This window comes from Tinamus guttatus, unplaced genomic scaffold (genome assembly GCF_059628265.1).
Source record: "Tinamus guttatus ecotype Peru unplaced genomic scaffold, ASM5962826v1 Tinamus_guttatus_pri_ptg000261l, whole genome shotgun sequence".
NCBI classification, from domain to species: Eukaryota; Metazoa; Chordata; class Aves; order Tinamiformes; family Tinamidae; genus Tinamus; species Tinamus guttatus.
Genome location: NW_028288795.1, coordinates 953,367 through 975,361, shown reverse-complemented (window position 1 = coordinate 975,361; position 21,995 = coordinate 953,367). Strand labels below are relative to the sequence as shown.

Here is a 21,995-nt window from a genome sequence, read left to right as displayed (position 1 = left end):
TCGCGGCGCTGGGGGAGCTGCAGCCTCGGCAATCAAAGGGCCATTAAAATCCTTCCCTTGTTTCCTAGGCTAATTGATCTCAGTCAGTGATTTAAATCTTTCCACGGCTGGAACATGCTATTTAAAGGAAACTGCTATTTAAATTAGAAAAAAACCCCAAAGTGCCGCACTGCTTCTTGCCTGCTGTTCTCACTGGTGGAGCTGGGAGGATGATAATGGAAAGGTAGGACACAGGCCCCTTCCTCCTCCGTTCTTGGGTTGTGCACGGACACTCTCACTGTTCCTCTGTACGGCCAAGGGCAGCTGTAGAGCTGGAAATTGTGAACTCTGGACCTATTTTCAATGCTCTCCCATTACAGGGGACGTATTCTTGTTTTGTTCAGGCTTCAGCTGGCTGTGCAAGCTGCGTAAGTTGATGGCAGCACGGCGGGACTGGGGACAAGGTCCTGTGGCTTTGCTGCAGTCTCTCCTGGCCGTGTTGCAGTGTAAGAGGTGGCGGCACCTGAATCCCATCCGCCCGGATAGGATCGTCCCTGTGTCCCCCGCTCCAGATCCGCGTGCCGCTCCGTCCCCAGCGCCCCGGGATTCGGTGTCGTCCTTCCGAGTTGCCCTTTCCCTCCCTGTCTCTCTGGCAGCTCTGATCCAGCCTGCGGTTTTTGAGGTTCTGGGCTAGTTGTCTTCCCGCTCAAGGACACTGAGTTCAGCTTCTGTGTCACCTTGTTTAAGTGCCTGATTAAATTAAACAAACCTCGTCTGCCTGGATCGAGTGATGTCATTCCATTTTTTTGATTTTTAAAGGATAACTCAGATTAGAAAGTTGGTGCCTTAGGACCAGGTTTGCGCTATAGGGCCAGAAGAGGAAATAACTGATGTTTCCAAGGCGCTTCCCCACGCCGGGAGCTGCCGCCTCCCGGGTCCCCGCTGTGCCGCGCGGGGCAGACGCTCATTGGGTTCGTGTGTGCGGAGCCACCGCTGGGGACAGCGGCACCGCGGGGGCTTCGGACCCGCTCGGGGGTGGCTCCTGCTCCAGGAGCTTTTCCCAACCAGCCGCTCTCGTTACTCAGCTTCGGTAGATGGGAAGACGGGGAGGAAAAAAAAAGAGCAGCTGCTTGTTGAGTAAACAGGCGGCTTGTGCGGAAATGTCATCTCCATAGCATTTGTGATGGAGAAAACCTATACGTGTGTGTGCACCCACCACATCTGTGCGCCAGGATCCTGCTCGTCTTCCTGCCAGGCTTTCCTAGGAGGTAAATTGTTATTTCTTTGCAACTTTCCCTTTTGGTTGTGCTTTGCGCCCAGTTCTTGCAGGTGCCGCCAGGAAGACTGGGGCCCTTTTGGCATCGCGTGAGCCCCTTGGCATCAGCTGGCTCATGCGGTGGGGTCTTTGCAAGCTTGGTGGGATGTTAATCCCCTGGGTCGCTGGAAGGAATCTGCATTCCTGTTTTTTTTATGGCTTGGGAAGCCTGGTGGCATTCTTTGAAGGCAAAGCAGAGTTTTGCAGGGCCGGGGGGCAGAGGAGGGCCGTTCCCTGCTGTGCGTGGGATGGAGCCTGGGCTCGAGTTGGCCCGTGAGAGACCATCTCCCAAGAACAGTTTTATTTACACTGCGCTGCGTCTTCTTGCAGCCGGGGGGTTGGACTAGATGATCTCTAGAGGTCCCTTCCAACCCTAAGCATTCTATGATTCTATGATTCTCCTCCAGTCGAGGATTCTCTCGCAACGTAACCGGTCCCAGTTCCCATTGGAGACTTCTCCGAGCTTCCCTGCTGCCCGATTTCACTTTTGGGAGTTGTTGAGGTGCACAAAAACGTTCACGGTCTCTGCTCTGTGCTGCAGGTGGTGGAGCTAAGAGTCGTCTGGGCTGGAGCATCCCCGTTCCTGCGCTCCGTGGCGGCTCCTTCCCTTCCCTTCCCTTCCCTGCCTAGCTGCTTTTCTGAGCAAGGGCTTCTCTTGCCATGATCTTGTCCGCTGTAATTAGGCTCAGCCTTGGGTTGGGCTCCTCGCAATGCAAATGTTAAATGGGCAGGTTAGGGTTTGGCAGCGGAGCCGCTCGCGCCGTCCAAGGGCACAGCAGATACCAGCGTGACCGCGGAGGAGATCACAGCTCCCCGAGAGCTGCGGGCTGCCAGAAAGGAGCCTCGTGAACACATTGTGCACGGCTGCTGCTCAGCCTCTAAAGGGGACATGGCGAGGAGTGACTTGGACAGTTGACACGAGGAGCACGGGCTGACCTCCTGTTTTCACAGCATCTTTGTGCAGAGGATTTTTAGCGTGTCCCATCTTGCTTTTAAAGACTTGAAACGTTGCTGTTTCGCTAAAACCAGCGCCACGGTCGTTTCATCTGTAATGCACAGAACCCTTTCTGTTTCCTTTGGAGGCCAAGAGGAAAAGCAAAGCTTTAAAAAGGCAAAAAATAAATAGAAAGAGCCACAGCCGGTTTCTCATTCTACAACGTTTCTCCAAGTCTTCCAAACCTTTAATTGACTCAGGAGCATAAAATTGAGAAGGGGAGAGAGGGAGCGAGTGTGTGGACTGGCGCGAGCGATTTGAATAATTTATTGTCCTTTGAAGTTGCAAGAGAAATTTCAGCTGCCTTGGGGAGTAATTTCTCCCCATTCTGAAAGGGTTTCTCCTTATTTTAAAGTCATCCAGAGGATGATAGTTTTGCATTTTCTGCATAATTAATGAGAAGAACTCCCCCCTCCACACACTCTCACAACCTCTAAAGAGTATCGGAGTGATGAAACTTGGTGGATTTTTTAATTAATAAAGTCAAATTAATTTGGCTGCGTCCTCACCCTCCCTCACCTCTGCTAGAATTCGTAGATTTATTTATAAATGAGTCTGAGCGTGCTGATAAGAGTGACGACACTTACAAATCTTTAGCCTGGGCTTTGATTTGTGTGGATGGAATTTCTCAAAGAGGATGTAGGGCTTTTTTGCAGTTCAGCTATTAAAGATCACCTTGAGCTTGGCTCCCTGGTGCCCATCCCTCGCGCCAGGAGGATGCTCCGGCTCTCCCTTCTCTTTGTGCGCCCTCGTGGGTAGGATCCGTTTGGATTCGAGGGCTTCCCGCGCTGTTTTTCTTCAGCCGTGTTGCCACGTGCCCCTTTGCAATGTGTCACATCTGCTGGTGGTGGCTTGTCCCCGGGAGGAAGGAGGCACCTCCTGGCCGCTCTCCCGGTAGGATGTCACCCCTGGCACCTCCTGGCAGGTGTCACACACGGATACAACCGTGTCCTGCTCTGAGCAAAATCTCCCCTTCCTCCCTGTCTCAGCAGGCGGCTTTGGGCTTCCTCCCTGCTGCTTTTCCAGGATTTCTTCTCGTGCCCCAAGCCTGAGCGGTGCCTCATTCGGGCACCACCGCTGCCACCCCTCAGCGCTGTGTTTGGATTCTCCCTTTTCCTTCTTTTCTTGCTGCTGCACCCACTGCAGATCCGACTGATGCGGGCTGTGCTTCAGAGGCAGAAATTGCCCTGAGTGATGTGGTAGGAGCCGCCGCTCGTGTCTGGTTGAAGCTGCCTTCACCCCTTAGTCATGGATTTGCTTGGTTTTGGGTTCGTGTTCTGAGGTTGCCCACCCTGAGCTCCCTGGACGTCCCATTCCAGCAGCTGATGAGCAGGACAAGCTCCCAGCGCACCCCGATGACCTGCGTTAAGGGATTTCAGGCTTGATACCCAGAATGGCCTTCTGTTCCGTAGAAAACGTGGGCTGAACTCACCAGAAATTGGGCAGGAATGATGCAGCAAGCTTCTGAAAAGCTCCAGAACACCCCGCCCTGCGAATTGTGCCTTATGCTTTTCTTCTAGACCGCAAAACTTCACCCCTTGCCTGAAAGAAAGAACCAGTGTTTAAATCCGTGGGGATTCAGCCAGCTCGCCTCAAAATAGCAGAACCAGCAGCTAGTCCAGTGCAGCGAGAGCTGTTTGTGGGAAGGACACGGCAGTCGCCGGGCTCCCGTTTACGGGGTAGCCGGGCAGAGTTACCGCGTGGAGCGGCTCCCTCCGTGAACCGCGGGCGGTTCCCGATCCCCGCGCGCTTCCCGGGAAGCAGCGTTGGCACCGGGAGCATCGGCTGCCTCCCGCGCCGCAGGGCCCCGCGGCCCTTCGCTCCCCTCCTGCCTCCGCTGCCGCTTCCCGGGGGCTCCGCGGAGCTGCCTTGAGACGGCATCACCCCCGGGAGCCGGGAGCCGGCCTCGTTAAGCTGCTCCTTCTCGCGCACTCATCCCATAGGAGATGTCTCTCCGTGTTCTGGTGTCCCCGGTTCTTCTAATGATTCGAACAGCAGCGGAAGTCGAGCGGAGGGCCCAGTCCTTTCTAACTGCGTCTCGGCCGGGTCGCGGGCGCAGCGAGCTCCTCCGAGCTGCCGCGGCTGGAGCAGAAGCTGTCGGGGTGTCTTGGTCGTGGAGGGGCGCGTGGCACCGCGCTCTGCCCCGGCCTCCGCTCGCGAGCCGGCCGGGATCGCCGTCCTCACGGTGAGGGACAAGGGGCCCTCGTTAGGTTGCCCGGACGGCTCCGTGGCCGCCGCTCCGCGCTGCTTTGTTGTGCTTTGTCACAGGACCTGCGCACAATAAGGGATGTGGGTTTTGTTACAGCTCATGGAAAGCCCCTGCGCAGCCCCAGGGCCCTGCACTGACGGGACAGCCTTGCCCGTCCTCCCAGGCATCGGGAGCTCCCTCCTTCTGGCATCGGGATGCGGGGCTGGAAGGGGAAGGAGGATCCCGGCCAGAGACCTGTCAGGGTTCCCCCCTCTCCCTCCTTCACCTCTGGCTTTGTGCCAGGTGCAGGGCCGTGCGGAGAAGCAGCTGGGGCACCCGGAGCGCGCTCCATCCCGGCGGGAACGACGAGGGAGTTTGGGAAACCGAGGCCGTTGGTCGAGGACGTTTGGGGAGGGTGGCCGCAGGATGAATCGAAAAGAAAATATCAGCTGGGGCCGACGTGTGACTGTGCCAGATACCCCCTGCGCCGTGGGGAGAGGAGGAGCCGATACCCCCTGCGCCGTGGGGAGAGGAGGAGCCCTTCCATACGCACGGACGTGCGGCAGGAGCCTGGAGAGGCCCCAGGCGAAACGCGTGGCTTCGCCCGGCTGCTGTTCCCACGCGATAAGGGTCCCATCCCTTAAGCCCATCCGTTGGAATGGAGGAGAAGGAGGGGTTAGGCAGCCAGGATGAAGTGCTGCTTCCCACCTTGGGCGTCGGAGCCAGGGGCAGATCCCTGGGCTCCTCTGTCTGCATCCTGCCCCTGCGGAGCGTCCGGATCGGAGCGCGCGGCCGCTGCGGAGCCTGGGGCTGCCCGGGCCCCCTCGGCACGTCCCAGGAGCGGTGGGAACGGCCCCGGCTGCGGCGGATCTGCGGCCCGCGCGCGCGGAGGGGCCGGGGAGGCGGCAGCGTCGACCCCGCGCGGGGCCTCGAGGCGAATTCCTGATCCTTCTCGCCCGCTCCTTGTGTCACATCCCGCACTGGGTCACATCCTTGGCCGCTCTCCTTCCCTTTCCATGAGCTTGCAGGAAGGGGGCAGAAGCCCTTCAGCTGTCTTTCCCCCGTGTCCAAATGGGGGAAAAATGCCTCAAATTCACCTGGCTGCCGTCATGGAAGGACTTGGGTTGTCAACAGGAGGATTGCAAGGGGGGAGCCATTTCACCTCCAAGAACGTTCCCAGCCTCTTGTTGCAGAGCTCCTTTCCCCAGCCCTGCCAGTCCCCGTCACCATGAAGGGAGCCGGGAGCTGCTGACAGTAAGAGGAAATCTCCACCTGAAGCCTGTAATTATCCTGTCTGCCTTCCCAGAAGGGCCGGTCGGGAGCGAGCGCGCTCCGGCTCGCGAGCGCGGCCCGGCGCTCCGCTGCCTCCCCAATTACTGCCTAATGGACTTTTTATGATGATAAGACGACTGGGTTGGGGCAAAGTTATTGACGGGGAAATGGAGGATAATTCACTCCCTGTTTGTTTGTTCTGTCAGAAAACTCCCATTTTAATTTTATTTGTGAGGCACTGAGAAATAGCCCGCAGGAAAAAAGCAATGGGCAGAATGTGTCGGCAAAACCCTGGATTCCAGGGGGCCTGGAGGCTCCGCGCGAGCTCTCCGAGGGCGGTTTTCGGTCTTGCTCCGTGTGCCGGTCCCGCTCCCTGCCTGTGCTTGCTCCTTAGGAAAACGGGGCTGACGGTGCCGTGCGCTCCCGCTCCCCATCTGTCTCCAGCTTGGCTGCGCTCCGCTGTTCTCCTCGGCTCCCCGGCTCACCTCCCTCGCCTCCTCCTGGCTTCCCTGCTCCCAGCAGCTCCCGCTCTCCATCTCGCCGCTCTTCCCTCCTTCCTCCCGCCTCCTCAGCCTCCCCTTTCCCTGTGGGCTGCGTCGAGGCTGCTCCCTCATCCTCTCCCTTGGCCCCTGGCTGCTCGGCCCCTTTCCCACGGATTCGGGAGAGCTCCGACCCAACCTGGAGCGATCCGCTCCCGCTGACGCCCTATCCCTGCATCCTGACTAAGCACCGCGGTGGGAGACGTTCCGGGCCGGAGGGGCAGCCATCGATCGGGAAGGCTGCCCTGAAACGCTTCGAGAATCAATTTTGCCTCAGAAAAGCCCCGGGAAGTCGATATTCCCCTGCTGTGACCAGCAGCCTCCCCGTTGCGGCCAGCTCCGCTCTGCCCTCTCTGAAACCTGGGAATCGGGTTTGGGATCGTCTTCCCGCCCTGTGCCGCTTGGGAAGGGGAAGGAGGAGGGAAGAAACCGCAGGGCTGAGAGCGCGAGGGGGCTTCACCGGAGCGGGGCCTCGGCCCTGCCGCTCGGGAGCTGAACAGTCATTCCAGCTTGGATTTTCTGTCTGTTTTTCCTAGTGAGCAGGAAAACCCCGCACGTTTTGTGGGAGGGATGTCCGAGTGCGCACCGAGGAGGTCGCCCCGCGCGGGATCACCCCCGCGTCCGCGCAGGCCACAGCAAGGGCCGTCAAACAGCGACTTCTCTTCGCTCCCTGGCTTTTGGAGCGCGGTTTCTGGGCAGAAATACGTGTGGTTTTTCCTCTGTTGTGCTCTGCTCACGCCGCGTGCACCCGTTTAAACACGCGTGTCGCCTGTGTGCGCGAGGAGCTCCCGTTGTAGGATGGGAGCCATCGGTGACTCCTGGAAAGGCCTTTGGATGTTCCTGGCTGTGCCTTCCGAGCCGACCTCTGCAAAATGCTCCCAATTTGGATGTAGGAGAAGAGAGGCCAGAGCTGAGGTTGACCCGGGGGAACATCCTTTAGCCCGAAGCAGAGTTTGGGCTGGCCTTGCTCAGGTGGAAAAGAGATTTCCCCACTGCCGGTGCCTCCCGAGGCCCTTGCTTGGTAACCTTTAGCTGCAACATTGCAGAGAAGACTCTGACCTCCAAATATAGATTTAGATATTTATAAATCTAATGCTTTGTACACACAGCGTTCGGTGGGACATAAACGGCTCCAGCAAATTGTATTTACCTCCAGCATGGAAACAAATGCTTGATTGCATCACATGAGCTTGCCCAGTCGCTTTTATTTATATCCTGCTGGCCACGCCAGGTGGGCAGGAGGGGACGTTTCCTTTTGTGTTTCGACCCCTAAAAGACCCTGCAGACTTTTCCCTCGCTGCCTTTTGCCCTCTTCCGAAGCTCCTTGGTAGGCAGTTTGCGTCTTGGTTTACAGTCTTGGAATACGTACGCATAAATACACACATTTTGCAGTCATGTGCTCTGCTTTCCCCAAGAATAACAGACGGCAACTTTATGATCTGAGTGATTTTATTTGAACACAGCTGTGGCCTTGTGATTTAAATATTTCAATAAATTTTAAGCTAACTAGATGAGAGGAAACTGCGAGGGAAAGCAGGTTGGAGCAGGGAAGGCGGAATTCCCTGCGGGCAGGAGCGGGGGGCTCTGCGCGGATGCCGCCGTCCTCGTGTTCCGTCTGCGTCCCGGCGCCTTCCTCGCCGCGCTGCCCGTGCCGGCCGCCTCTTCCCGCTCCGCGGGGCGGCTCCGGGAGCCCTCGCGCGGGGATGGAGCCGGTGGCGGCTGCTGGAGCCCTGGGAGCAGCTGCTCGTGGCGGGGCTGGAGGAGCTTTTGGCCTCGTCCTGGAGCAGTGACGGTTCCTTGTTTGTCTCCGGTGTCTCTCCGTGGGAAGGGGGAGCAGGAGCAGCGTCCAGCCTCGGCTGCCCCTCTCCTGGCCTTGGCAAGCGGTTTGTGGTTAAGGGGCGAAGCCTCCGGTGCATCGTCCCGGCAGCGTGCCCGGCCCCAAGACGGCACCGCGTGGGGCTGCATGAAAACAGAGCTGCTTCTGCGGGGACGACCCGCGGGCCAGAGCCGCCCGTCGGCCTCAGCGTCTGCAAGATTCCCGCTTCCCTGCCCTGCTTATTTCTTGGTGCTCCCACCCTTTCCCTTTGCCTTGGGGGATCTTGCTCATCCTCGTTCATCGGGTGGGATCTGGGGGTTGCAGCTTGGTGCTTCCAGGTGGTGTTTCCAGCTCCACGTGGGCTCCTGGTGCTGATCCTTGGATGGCTTTGCCGGGGCAATTCCCCCTGCGGAAAACAGTGTGGAAGTCAGAGGGGCTCTGCAGCATCCCCTCGCTCAGAGCCCTTAGCACCTTGTGCTTTAGCTTCTTCCTACGTGAAATGGAGGCCAAGACTGTTCTTCCCAAACGAGTGGAGGTTTAATTTTATCTGGGTTCATTAGAGAGCAGCAGCGATAGCGCTGCTATTAATTACCACCAGCATTTATTAAGAGTTTGGCTTTCCTTGTGTCAATAATGACATTTCTTTATTATTATTTTTCTTCAGGTCCCCCTGTGTTCATTAAAAAGCCCGTGGACCAAATTGGTGTGTCAGGAGGGGTGGCCTCCTTCGTCTGCCAGGCGACTGGAGACCCGAAGCCACGAGTCACCTGGAACAAGAAAGGGAAGAAAGTGAATTCCCAGCGGTTTGAGGTACGAGTGTCCTAGAAACCCGAGCGCGTGCGGCAGAGAGGAGGGACGAGCAGCCAGGGCTGCTCCCTGGCCCTTCGGAGACACCACAACAACACGGCTGGGAAGGGAGGAGTCGGAGCTGCGGGAGCGGGATGCGAGCTCCCGGCCGTGGCAACGGCTGGGCTTGTTCCAAAGCACAAGGGAGCTTGGCCACTTACGCTGCTCTCCGTTCTTGTTTTGTTTTGCTGGGGTTTTTCCAACCTCCTGGGATGAGGCATAAAGCTGCCTGTTTCCTTTCCCCAGAAACCCACCTGGGCTGGTGCTTCTCCAGCTCTGTACAGGCACCTTCCTGCCCACCTTGTTTAACCCTGGGGCGGCCTGAAGGGACCATTGCGACGTCTGGGGCTGTTCCAGTGTCTGCACCGGCCCGACCCGAGCCGTGGTGCTGCTTAGATAGAACCGGGAGCGGAAAAAACAAGGACCGGGAGGTCATCCCGCGGAATTCCTTGTGGGACACGGCCTTGCCAGGCAGCTGCGTGCGGGGAAGAGCTCTGTGGTGGCAGCTGCCTGGGCAGATGGCGAGCAGGGCTTGCTCATTTTTATTTAGTTTTCCCTTGTCCCACGTCCCCCTGTTTCCCACACGGAACCCCCAGCCCAGCTCATAGCTTCAGAGCCTTGGAGATGCTCTTGGCAGCTTTGCTGGGCTGGGAACGTTTGCTGTGGGACCCTTTTCTGGCACTTGGAGGTGAGTGAAGAGCAGGAGGAAGGCTGAGGGGGCGGGTGGTGTTCAGGGGGGTTCGGGCAGGAGCGTGTGTGTGTTTTGTGCGTGGGGGAAGCAGGGACGAGCTGCTTTGCTCGCCCTGACGGCGTGCGCGTCCGCTCTGTCCCGCAGACCATCGAGTTTGATGAGAGCGCAGGCGCCGTGCTGAGGATCCAGCCGCTCCGCACGCCCCGCGATGAGAACATCTACGAGTGCGTTGCCCAGAACCCGCACGGGGAGGTCACTGTCCACGCCAAGCTCACCGTGCTCCGAGGTAAGGGGCAGCCTGGGAGCGCGCTGGGGTGTCCGGGGGACAAGGGGCCTTGGGCTGCTCCTTCCTTCACATGGGAGAAGGCTTCACCAGACAACTCGTGGCCAGGGCACACAATCCCTCTTTTCTGATCCATCCTGGCCTGCCAGATCTGGTTGCTGTCATTACCTCAGAGAGTCATCAAACTGCAGTGTAAGGAACACTAAGCCAGGCTGCTTGCTAAAACAGGAGCTCTCTGGAAGGTTGGACTGGCTGCTAGGCTGAACTCCCTTCAAAGCGGAGTTACCCCATGTTTCCTCCCCTTTTCCCAGGGATGCTTTCCTCCACGTACTCTCCAAGAACATTTCCCCTCTCCGTTTGATTCTTTCTTTTTCCACTTGTCCACGCCGTGAAGGGTGTTTGCATGGATTGCTCCTTCATGTCATCCGTTTGAAATAGGCTCCGTGAGCCTCGAGCCGGGAGGGAACAGTGTGCTGGGGTGGCCTCTGGGTGATTATTGGTATCATCGTGGAGGTCTGTAAAACTGCTCCGTGGGAAGTGAAGCAGGGCTGCTCGCTAAAGCTGCCTTGCTTTAGGGGACAAGATGCCTGGTGTTCACAGTTCAAACCAAAAGTCAAATGATGCTGGCAGAAAGGCCCATAGGGATGGTGGAGAACTGTCCGCAAGTCACCCTGGGGACATGAGCTGTCCGTGGAGCCATCAGCAGGAGGTGCTGAGGGCTTTGGGTAGGTGACCTTGAAGTAAAAGCAGTGATTTGTGCAGGGCCATCACTGGTGCCACGTCAGGTGCCCGCGGTGCCCGGTGTGGTCCAGGAGGCTGCGAGGCAGCTCTCCCTGCGTGCCAGCAAGGAGAGGATCCACCAATTCCAGCGTTCGCTCCGGGCGCGGCTGACGTCCTTCCACGTGAGCGGCAGCGAGCGCGTCCCTAGGAATACGGAGCTACATTTGTGTGCAAATCCCTAACGTGCAGCAGTAGGTAAAGGCCAGACTTGCAGGGCGCTTGGCAAAGCCCTTCCTGGTGCTCAGAGCACTCCTGCTGCCCTGGGCTGTCCAGGCGCTGCTGCCCTTGAGCGCGAGGCCCGTGGGCCCGGCGTGCCCGGCAGCTTCGTGCAGGTGCTCCCGCCTTTGAGCTGCTCTTTTGCTCTTGCTGCCACTTTGCACCCGCAGCGCGGGGTGGGATGTCTCCAGCATGAAAGGGCCATATGACAAGAGGGAGGTGAGGATTGTCCTGTGATCAGAGCCGCAATTTCCATCCCTCGAAGGTGCCGGGAGCACGAGGGCGCCTCGTCCTGCAGCCGCTGCCCTCGAGTCCTGCGGGCGCTGGCCGCGTCGCCGGGCGCGCTCGGAGCCGAGCGGGGCCCGCAGGGCGTCCTGCAGGGTTTGCTGCTCTTCCTGCTGTGTCCACGAGAGAGGCAGGTGTCGGAGCAGGGGCTCCATCTCCCCACGGCTTCCCTAATTACATCCTTGGCTGGTTCCACCAGAACGTTATTAGTGAGTGCTTCACTCCTGCACTCTGCTGCTTTCCACGAGCGTTCCTGCTCCGTGTGCCTAACAGGACCTTGTTAGGAAGCTTTATTAACCGGCTGTGGAAGAGCAGCGAGGCTCTCGACTTCATGAAATTTGAAGGAGCAGTAATTAGCTACAGGCCTAGGCAAACAGGTTGTTGAAGAGCATCAAGGATGCAATTTTCATAGCGTGCCCTCTCCTTCCCTGCTCAGCTGGAGTTATTCTTTGCTTGACGTTTCCTTAGCTTGCACATGGCAGACAGCATCTCCTCTTTATCCCCATTTTTAAGAGCTGGGCGAGTTAAAAGGACCAAGCACAAATCCACTAACTTCTCCAGCGACAAAGTTAGCATCCAGTCCTGGCATCCAGGCCTCTCTTTTTCTTCCCCCTCTGCTTTCCCCCACTCTCCTGCTCGCCTTTCCTCTCTCCTTCCTCGCAGTGCCTCCTCCTCCTCCTCCTCCCTTGCAGGAGTGGTGCTCAGCCCGAGGCCGGGGCAGCTCCGCAGGTTGGCGCCGGATGGGAGCCGGAATGTGCGGAAGCGGCTCCCTGGAGCGCCGGGAGGGTGGGAAGCGGGGCCCCAGCTGCTCCAGGCCCTGCGGACCCGGGTTTGCAGTAATTCCTCAGCCTGTTGGCTGTGCTGGTGTAACCCCAGCTAGAAATAAGTGCATGCACCTTCGTGCTCTACACGCGTCGGAACCGTCGTGGGATTTCTGCAACGCCAGGCCGGAAACAGAAGAGAAAACCTCCCTCCCTACGAGATGCAGCTGCTGCAGGGACCGAGTACGACCTTCCTTGCTCGTGCAGATGACCCCTCCTGGACCAGACCCTGGTAGAAATCCACACGTGTTCGCTTAAGAGCAGGAAGCTGCAGGAGAGGGATCCCTTGGGACTGAGCTTCAGAGCAGTGACGCCCGTGAGCGACCCCGCTCGCCCGCACGCAGCCTCCGCGCCAGCTCTGCTGCTCGTTTGTCCTTCCTGCTCTGTTTCTCAAGGGATCCGGGTTTTGAGAGGGCTCTGGAGACCTGCTGTTCTTTCCACAGCTTGCTGGACGTGGTGCCTGCAACTCTGGATCCCGCGGAGTCCAAGGAAAAGCAAAGGGAGCTTTTTGGGGAGGCATTTTCCAGTTGTTGTTGACTCCAGCTGCCGTCGCTTTTCATTATAGCTTAGGGAGAAAGGAAGTTGTAGCTGGCCCAGGCAGTGCAGTTTCTCGAAGCTTCGTGCTCCAAAAGCGAGATTTTGAAATTATTGCTTCTTGTAAACAGGTTGTGCTTTTGTGCCCCCGACGGCGGGCAGGGCCCAGCGGGGGCCAGGCAGGGCTCAGCTCTTTGCTCTCCTCGTTGCTCAGCGCTGCAGCTAACCCTTTGCGAGCGCTTCCTAAGTGCAACGTGAACTGCACGTTGATCCCCTTAAAACCAATTCTTGGGTCCGGTTAAATGTAATGGAACAAAATTTTCCTTGGCCTGACCGCTCACTGAATGCTGGCCAGCACTATCTTTTCTGCAGGATTACTGCACTCCGGAAAATTGCCCAGAACTGCTGTTATACATATAAGGTTGTGGCAGCGATTACCAGTGTGTGATTCAGGCTGCCACGGACAGGCTCTCAGACCTTCTTTTCATGTGCTTCCCAATTGTTATTTTTATGAAGTATTCATACATTTCTCTAACAGTTTTGGCCTCTCATTTTTCTCACACATTTCTTCCTCGAAGGGCACATCTGGTGTGGGCAAGTATGAAGTCCTAGCAAAGTCTCTGTTTGTTGGGGTTTTTTTTGTGATTGTTGGCTTTAGATTAGCAAAAAGTAAACACAAATGAGTTCTAGATGCTCAGCAGAAAGCATCGAGTCGCCCAAAGCGCCCTTGGAAGAGCAGCCGCCCTTCTCAAATGTTCCCTTCCCACCGGACAGACTCCTGGCACACTTCCTTCAAACTTGTCTTGCTTTGCTGCTCTCCTAATGACCAGAAAATCAAGCCAAGTTGAAAACAGATTAGTTTTATAGTCGTTGAATAATATCAGAGCAAGTTTAACTCAGATGCCTGTGCAAGGAGTGCACGCAGGGGTGCGTTGGTGTTGGGAAGGAGCCTGATGCCTGCACGGTTTTGAAGTCCAATGTGTGACCAAGCATGGGGCAGCTTTGATGCTCATAAACTTGCACAAAAAGTGGAAGAATGGGATTCAGGAGTGTTGAATATTGGTCCTGGTTCTGCTTAAAGCCTGTGTTGCTCAAGTTAGGGCATCTTTATTCCCGATTCCTGCACCTTGAAGTGGGGACAGCGATTGCTTCAAGACCAGGGCTGCGGATCTGCGGACAGGGGCAGAGATTCCTGCTCCTCTCGCCAGCATCCTTGGCTGCTTGTGCTCAGCGCCGAGCGCGTCCGTACACGCTGCCACCCTCCTCCTCCTCTGAATTATTAAGCAACTGAGCACACCCTGCGGGAAGAGGAGCAGCAGAAACTCCCGCTTTATCTTTCTTCATCTCCCCGCTTTCCAGCGCAGCTGGTGATCTAAGCACAGAGGTGGCACCTTCCAGAGCGACGAGGGGACAGCGCGTCCCGCTGCCCGTGTGCTCTGCTCGGGAGAGCGCGGCCTTCACCAGCGTTTCTCATAAATGAGAGCTGAAGTGCTCTGCTCTCCTCACCGCATCCTCTCCCTGCGCTTTCTTACCCTGCTTGGTTCAGTGGCCTTGAGATAATTCAGCAGCTTTCTAGTTTCTCAGGAGAGGCCTTTAAATAGTCCAAGGGCAGCTCTGAGCGAGGTGTTTGGGAGGATCTATTCAGATGGCGAGTGCAGCACGTGTTGATATTTGCCTGCCTAAGCCAGCGCGGCCCCAGATGGGCCCTCCTCGCTGCTGCAGCCGCAGCCGGGCTCCTTCTTCTCCTGCCCGGGCTGCTCCGAGAAGGAGAATTCCCGATGCCAGGCCCTGCTTGCTTGTTTATTTGGTAACAGGTTTGGGCTGGTGTTTGGGGATGAAGGGGAGGGTGCTAGGGCCTGCATATGCACGTCGTGTGGGGATTGAGTTGAGACTGTAATTGCATTATTACAGGGAATCCAATTGTTAGGGGATGAAGATGGTTTCACTTTCCTGGCAGGAAGGAAATCGGAGCGCTCGAATCCGAGGAATATGTGCTGTTCGGAGATGCTTCCTCCGCTGATCCGATCCTCCAATCTGATCACGCCGCTAGTCGCAGTTGTTTTAATTAAACTCAGAGGAATTCTGCGCAATGTGCTGCAAGATTAACATTTTTGTTTAATCAGAAGCACTCGGTGATAACGGTTGTAGCAGGCGCCCCCCGCACGTGCGGACCCTGCCAGCCGGCAGGGCGCTTCTCCCGGCGGATTCCTCGGAGCAGCGCGGGGCCGGGAGCCGCGGCGTCGCCGGGAAGCGGGAGAAAAGCCGGGATCGATAATGATGTCACCCGCAGCCAATGCGGCAGCGGCGCCCGGCAGCTCCCACCGCCCGCTTGAATGCGGGAAGGGAGAGGAGCCCGGCGGGAAGCTGGGCAGAGGCAGAGCCCTTCCCGGGGCCCTCTGTGATCCGGGAGACACCAGCAAGGCCCGGGCGTAGCCCAGGGAAGGCAGCGCTCGAGGGGCTGGGTCCGGAGGTGTCGGTGACTATTTAGGGTGTAATTCCCTGGTTTAGAGGTGATTAAATTGCACCAAAATGACCAGCCCTTTCTACCCCTCGAGGCTGTCCGTACAGGAGATGTAGGGATAAAGCGGTGGTTTTGTTTACGGACGGATCCCTTTGGTGTTTGGAGGTGGGGGGTTAATACAGTCGCTCCTTTCTAACCCCGCGGGGATGCTCGAAAGGAAACAAGGCCCCTTTTCCAATATCCCGTGTGGGGTTTAGGCCCTTTTCCTCCCAGCACCCTGGCAGCAGTGCTCGGCAGCACCGCGTGGCCTTGGGCAGCTTCCCAGCCCTGCGCAGGTCTGCGCCTCCGCCCTGATTTTTGGAAAATCCCACCTTTTAAGAGCACTCCGTGTGGTTCCCCTTGTGCTCCCTCACCCGCTTAGGGGCTGGATTTGATGCCATAAGCTCCTGGGGCTGCAATTCCGTATTGGAAGTGATGGGGACCCCCAGGAGCAGAGCCCGTGGTGGCGGCAGGCGGGAACGCGCCGTGACCACGAGTCACCTCCAGCGTTTCCGATGGCAGCCCAGGGGTTTCTTCACGTGTCCCCCCACCCTCCAGCTGCCCCGAGCCCTCGGCCGTGTCTGACTGCTCCTCTCTTGCTCCGTACCCCACAGAGGATCAGTTACCTCCCGGCTTCCCAAACATCGACATGGGGCCCCAGCTGAAGGTGGTGGAGCGGACCCGAACGGCCACCATGCTCTGTGCGGCCAGCGGCAACCCGGACCCGGAGATCACCTGGTTTAAAGATTTCCTGCCCGTGGACCCCAGCGCCAGCAACGGGAGAATAAAACAGCTGAGATCAGGTAAGGTCCTTAAGGAGCCTGCGCGGAGGTTTCTGCAGCAGAGAAGGTCGCTGTCAGATGCGGTCGCCTTTGGAGCAGCCTGGGCCATTAGCTTTTCTTCATTCCTGGGACTCCTGCTCTTACCCAGGGAGTGGTTGGAATATTTTCCCTTCCCCTCCATCTTCCTGACCGTCACTGCTGCCTACTTAACGCAATGGGAAACACGGTCAGCAGGGAGGCTGGTTCCCAGCGAGGAGGAGCACGACGAGGCCACTGTCCTGGGTGAGGAGCAAAGAGCAGCAAACGTGGTGTTTTAGACCACGGGCACCCAGGATGGGATTGAGGGCAGCCCACGGGATCTCTCTGGCATCAAGTCGCCGCCGTCGTCGCCGGAGAGCAGCTCTGAGCAGTCGCGAGTGCCCCTCGGTGCTCACCAGCAGTGCCATGGAGTGGATCTCCATGAACAGATGTACCCCAGCTCTGTGGCTCTTGTCAGTTCTTGTCTTTTCCCATCTGCTTGTCCATCTGTCTCTTTGGTTTGTTTTTGTTTGTTTGTTTGTTGGTTTTTGTGTGTGTGTCAATGTGGCCTCTGTTAATATTCACGTTTCAGGAGCTGTTTGTGCACCCGCTGAATCTCCCAGCTCACAGTGTGAGCGTGTCTGGGGGTGCAAGGAGGACCAGGTGTTTCTAGCCTTGATTGCAACCCATAAAGCACCTCCGTTTCCGCAGTTAAAAGCATCTAGCTCCTCTCTGATAACTGCAAATATGAAGCAACCTTTGGAACCTCTAACATCTGACAAAAACTAACCCCCAAATCAATCCTTTTAAGTATGCTTGGCCCGACTGCCTTGACCCAGCCTGGAGCACAGTGTGTGTGTGGTGAAGCTTAGCGAGCGCTCGAGTCGCTCAGAGCATTCCTTTGGCCGAGACGGAGCATTTTTGAGAGTTTTTTTTGGCAGGGGAATGGCATTGTTGGAGGCAAAGGCAGAACAGAGGCTTCAGTGCAGCAGCTGCAGTCGCTCTGTGGGTATCTGACATTTTGCAAGCCAGGCGGGAGCCAAGTCCTTCTACCCAGACCCTCGCCGGCCCCGGAGCAGCCGCTTCGGACTCTTGTAAGGCTGGATCTGATCATCAGAGAACACAACCACCTGATTTTTCTCTCCCCGTGTTTAACAAAAGGTCTATATAAAGATTTCCAGCTCTGTGGGCCACACGTGATAAATATTCACTATGGCCTTTTATACCTGCACAAACGCATCCTTATGCAGCGAAGCAAACTTAAACGGAGACACTTAAACTGCTTTGTCTGCATTTGAATGTATTGTTGAGTCCCACAAACAGAGATGAGACTGACCTGCCTTTTTTATTGTGAAAGCAGAGTCAAATGCAAATAAAAAAGCACTCAGCATAAATAATGAGAGGTAAACTAGAATTATATCATGCTCTGTGACCGTGATGTGAAGTGTGAGTAATACACAGGCAGGTTATTTTTAATACACTTATCATTTTGATAAGAATGCCTTTATACTTCTTAACTAGGTTTGATCTAGTGTTTTCCTTAACGCCCCTTGAGTGCTGCATTTTTATTCCAGTGAATTGGTTAGCCTTAGGGTAAAGGCCCTTGGCCCTTCTGATAAATCAGAAGATACCTGCCGAGAATTAATCTCATTTACAGCTGCTTTGAATTAGTAAACTGGGGAAAACCTGACGCATCCCTGTTGTCCTTATGGGCATAAACGTGTTGCTTTTGGCCTGGCTGGTAAAGGGAGCGCAGATTCCTGGTCACGCCAGAGGACTCGCAGTTCCCTTCCTGCTTTTGTCTGTTTTTGTGGCCTTTCAGAACTGGCACATTCGCAGTGCCTGACAAAAGAGAAGTGTTCAGAGTACAGCCGACCGGTGTTAGTGTTTTGGTCAGTGGAAAGGGGTTGTTTAAGACAAGGCAGAGCAGATTCAATTGTGTATTTGTAACTGGAGTGAAGCGTATGCGTGGTGAGACGTGTCCGAGAGCTGGTGATGAGGGTGCTGCTGGTGTCACAACTCAAATTAATGCATTTACCTTCACAGGAAGGAAACTGTGCTGGCAGAAGGGTAGCACTGGCACTCGGCAGGGGCTTGGAGGGGAGGACGGCCGTGCCACGTCACCAGGCGACGTGGCATTAGCCACAGAGACACTTCTCTGTGCAGGGTTTCCTCTCCTCTTCCTCCTCCTCTCCATCCTCAGATACATTTTTCAAGTGGCTGGAGGGGTTTTAGCGCCCAGGGGTTTCAATGGGGTGAAAAGCTGAGTTGTGAAGCACAGGGGAACGGGGAGAACCTCTGTCCTGGGCTCGCTCCTTGCGTAGACTCCTGTGCACATCTCGGCTCGTGGCCTCGGGGTGGACGTGGCCGTTGCTGCCTTGCTCCGTCTGGACATTTCCAGCAGGACCAATGTCCTTTGCTCTGCCGTGCCACCTAGGGGGGACAAGGACAGGCAGTGTGCAGCCACCGTCCTGCACAACAGAAACGTTAAAGCCTTGTGTGTCTTGTGTGTCGTCTTCTGCTTTCTAAATAACTGATTATAACAACGTTAATTCCTTCTTCTTTTCTTTTTTTTTCACCCTTTTTTACACTCAGAGACCTTTGGTAAGTTTGTTCAATTTAAAACACCACACCGAGCAAAACCAAAAAACCCCAAACCTGCTAATGTCCGGATTTGTATCCCTTGCCCCTTAAACTAATTCCTCCGTAACAGCTTTCTGAGAGGCATGCTCTGCATTTCTTCTACTAACTCTTCCAGTGAGGATTTTCTACCCTCGTGATGAACTTCCGCAGGGGTATTGCAGGCTACAAAAATAATAATCATCCTAATTAATGTATCTATATGAAGAGATAACAACTCAATATTAACCTCCTAACATTGGATAGATTTTTTTTTTTTGTAACTTAGCAACAGTTGTCCTGGAATTCCCCAGTTCCACAATAGCTTCTACCTGTGAGATTTGTGTTCACACCTGCAGGAGCTCTTGGAGTTCCACATCTAGCCGAGTTCCTGGCGTTTTGGAGCGGGTGCAGCACTTCCCAACTGCAGCTGGAAATTCCAAGGCTGTTGCAGCGGGTTGTGCAGAGGAGACGTGAGACGTTGCCCCCACCTGCATCATCCGAGCCCCCCGGGAAAGCGCAGCCCGTCTGCAGAGCTCACGTCCCCTTTCCTCCTTGGCCAAATCCCCCTTTTGTCCTTAGCGATGCCGCAGTGGCAGCCGCCAGCCGGGATGCGGCGTTCCGAAGCGGCGGAAGACGCTGGGTCGTCGCTTGCTCGTTTGGCTCCGCGGCCCTGGGAGCGGAGCCGCGGGCACGTGGCGGGGGTGTGTTTTGTGCCATTGCCATGGCAATGGTGGCTTTCCTCCTCTCCAAGGCTTGGGGGATCCGTAGGCAGCTCGCTGCGTGGGAAGAGGCCGAGGAGGAAGAGCAGATCCCGTCCGTGGTGACAAGGGGGCACCTGCCCGTGGTTGCAGCCTGGCACCGTTCCGGGTGCAGAGGCAGCTCCTGGGACCAGCTGCCCTCGTCTCTGTTGCTGAATTCAAAACTGGCCATCCGGGCTCGGGTAGCCGCAGTGTTTTCCCTAAAAAGGCAGATTTCCTCTTCCTGGAAGGCAGTATGAATAGTTTGCATGCGGCATCTTATCCCTAGATTTTCCCTTGGAAGTTCAACATGGAGGTGGAGCCACTGCCTCTCTGATTCTCCTGCCACGCTGGTTATCTGCTTGTGCCCTGGCTACTGCTGAGCCCCGTGTTTTTGCCCCCTGTCCCGGCCAAGGCAGCTGGTGAAGGGCACAGCCCCCCCAACAGGCCCTAGGAAACCGTAGGGGACCCGCCAGGGCGCTTGAAAACCCATGGATTTGTTTCAGCTCCTCTCATAGCGCCATCCTGCTGCCCCTAAATTGAACATGAAGCTGGTTAGATGTGGAACTCCAATAGTGAAAATCTACCATCTGTGTCCCTGCCGCTTCCCAAATTGCCTTTTTTTCTTGTCTTTCAAGTTACGTGGCCTGATTCTGGTTCAAATTCTGCCCCCTCCCTCCCTGCGATGGACCGGGTTGCAGGGCTCCTCGCCTCTCTGTCCCGTGTGCCGGCGGTGGCCCCGCTGCGCTCCCCTCGCTCCCGGAGCTGCTCTCGGCCCATTCCCGGGGCCGACGCTGCCGTTCGGAGGGAGCCGGATCGTGGCCGCTGGCCCGTCCGCCCGGCGTACGGAGCCCTGACTCCGAGGGCGCCTCTCCTGCCCCTTGGAACGAGCCGGGAACGGCCGGGCCGAGGCCAAAGCGGCTCCCGAGCAGCGGGTGCCGCCGGGGTCTCTTCCCCTCCGCTACCCTTTTCCCATTAGCTCGCTCCAGATTTGTGCCACAGATGGCAGATTTTCGCTCCGGTTTTGAGACAGAAGGATGTGTCGGAGGCTGTCGTTATTTCCACTGAACCGATCTCTCCCCCTCTGCTGCTTTGTCTTTTGCTTTTGGAAACCTTCCTGCCGTCTCCCGCTTGGAGACGTGCCAGGGTCCGCACTGCCACCTCCTCCTCTTCAGCCTCTGTCCCGATAGCTAACCAGCCTGCTTTATTAACCTTAGCTAGTTCCTAACCCTAACTAGATGCTAACTTTTCTCTAGCCAATAACCTAACCTCTTAACTAGAAGTCGAATATAACTAGACTCTAATATCCTAACACCCTAACACCTCTCTTCCCTCGTCTCCTTCAAAAATTAAAGGTGAGCCACAATCAGTATCTATAATTTTTTACCTTCTATCCTGAAAATGGAGCATTGAACCGCAGCACGAGGAGGATGAGCCGAGGATGAGGAGGGAAGGGATGGTCTGTGGTTCGGGCAGGAGATCAGCACACAGGGGCTTGCCCCTGTTCCTGCCTGTGCCGCAGACTTTCCCTTCAGACCTCGGGCAAGTTGCTTCTTCTCTAACTGAGTTTCCCCATCTGCAAAGAGGGGGTAACGATGCTGCTGTAGCTCACTAATGAGGTGCAGTAATGATATCTGTAACGCCGCTATCTCTAACATCCCGTGCCTGCCCGTCTGAGGATGCTGCAGCAGGACGGCCGTGCGGTCGCACACGGGCACTCGCAGCTCTCCCTTGCAAGCAGCAGAGTTTGGAGGCGTGCGGAGTCTGCCCTGTTCTCAGGATTGGGGTAAAAAACCCACCCACCAAATAAAACACCCTTCTCTAATGAGCTATGTGACAACTCTGAATGCCAATGGGAGCAAAAGGACCTGCCGTGTTTTCAAAGGAAGATGGTTGTAGCCTCAGGAGGTCAAAGGGGGGACAGATTTTACCCACTTCCTCTCGTATTTGAGGCCTGCCCGGGCAGAGCGCTCGTGTCAGGCACTAGAGACAACTGGAGGGGGTTTGAATGAAGGTGCAGGCGGCAGGCAGGGCTGCTCTGCCCCGCACCGTGTCCGTGCATGAGGTCCCCTCGTTGCCTCTATCACTTGTGCAATAGTTTGACCTTCTTTTGTGCACAACATCTGGCTGTGTGGAGCCACCAGGGGATAACTGAAGTCCCGGTAGGGACAAGCTTTAAATTCCACACACATCAGTGTCAATGACTGAAGTTTGGAGCTGGGAAGGCTCTGGCAGAGCTCGGATCAGAACCTGCAGCTCTTCACGTGTTGCAGGCTACCTGGGTGACTCCCTCCCGGACTGGGAAATAATTCCAGCCCTTTTCCGCAGAGGTGATGAAGGCAAGTGCAGGTTTATTGTATGTTCTGCAAGAAGCAAATACTAATGGTAGTTGAAAGCTTGGAGACTTAAGTATAAAATGGAGCCAGTCTCAAGAGTTTTCAAGCCAGGTGTGATGGTGATTCTGCCAGCTCAGCTGAACTGCTTTAAACAGAGCAACCAGCTTGGAGTAACCCAAACCCTCTTCAGTCTGTCCCTGCAGCTCAAGAGGAGATAGTGCAGGACGTGTCCCATGGGCAACTGTCTTCCTTGGCTCAGGTCCTTTTCCCCAGGGGCAGTCCAGATGTTTGGGCTTTTGCCGTCTTTTCACTTTTGTTCTTTGTTTCCTTTGCAGAAGGTACACCGATCCGAGGTAAGACACCCCAGCTCGCTCACTCACCCACTCTCCAAACACCTCTCTCCACTCAGTTTCTGTTTCATTGACCTGTGTGCGATCCAAA

The 21,995-nt window shown here is 56.2% G+C and overlaps 2 protein-coding genes across 3 annotated transcripts in view; one reads left to right on the top strand and one right to left on the bottom strand.

Annotated features, from left to right (window-relative positions):
- The window catches only part of PTPRS (protein tyrosine phosphatase receptor type S), a 98,497-nt gene that overhangs the window by 26,050 nt on the left and 50,452 nt on the right, over positions 1-21,995 (top strand). Inside the window, exons 3-5 of the mRNA XM_088527118.1 lie at positions 8,768-8,913; positions 9,785-9,926; positions 15,674-15,862. Coding sequence (XP_088383244.1) covers positions 8,768-8,913; positions 9,785-9,926; positions 15,674-15,862 — 477 coding nt within the window. The remainder of the gene's footprint in view (positions 1-8,767; positions 8,914-9,784; positions 9,927-15,673; positions 15,863-21,995) is intronic.
- Positions 1-21,995, bottom strand: part of FAM32A (family with sequence similarity 32 member A) — a 238,875-nt gene that overhangs the window by 173,195 nt on the left and 43,685 nt on the right. The gene's annotated exons all lie outside the window — the stretch shown is intronic.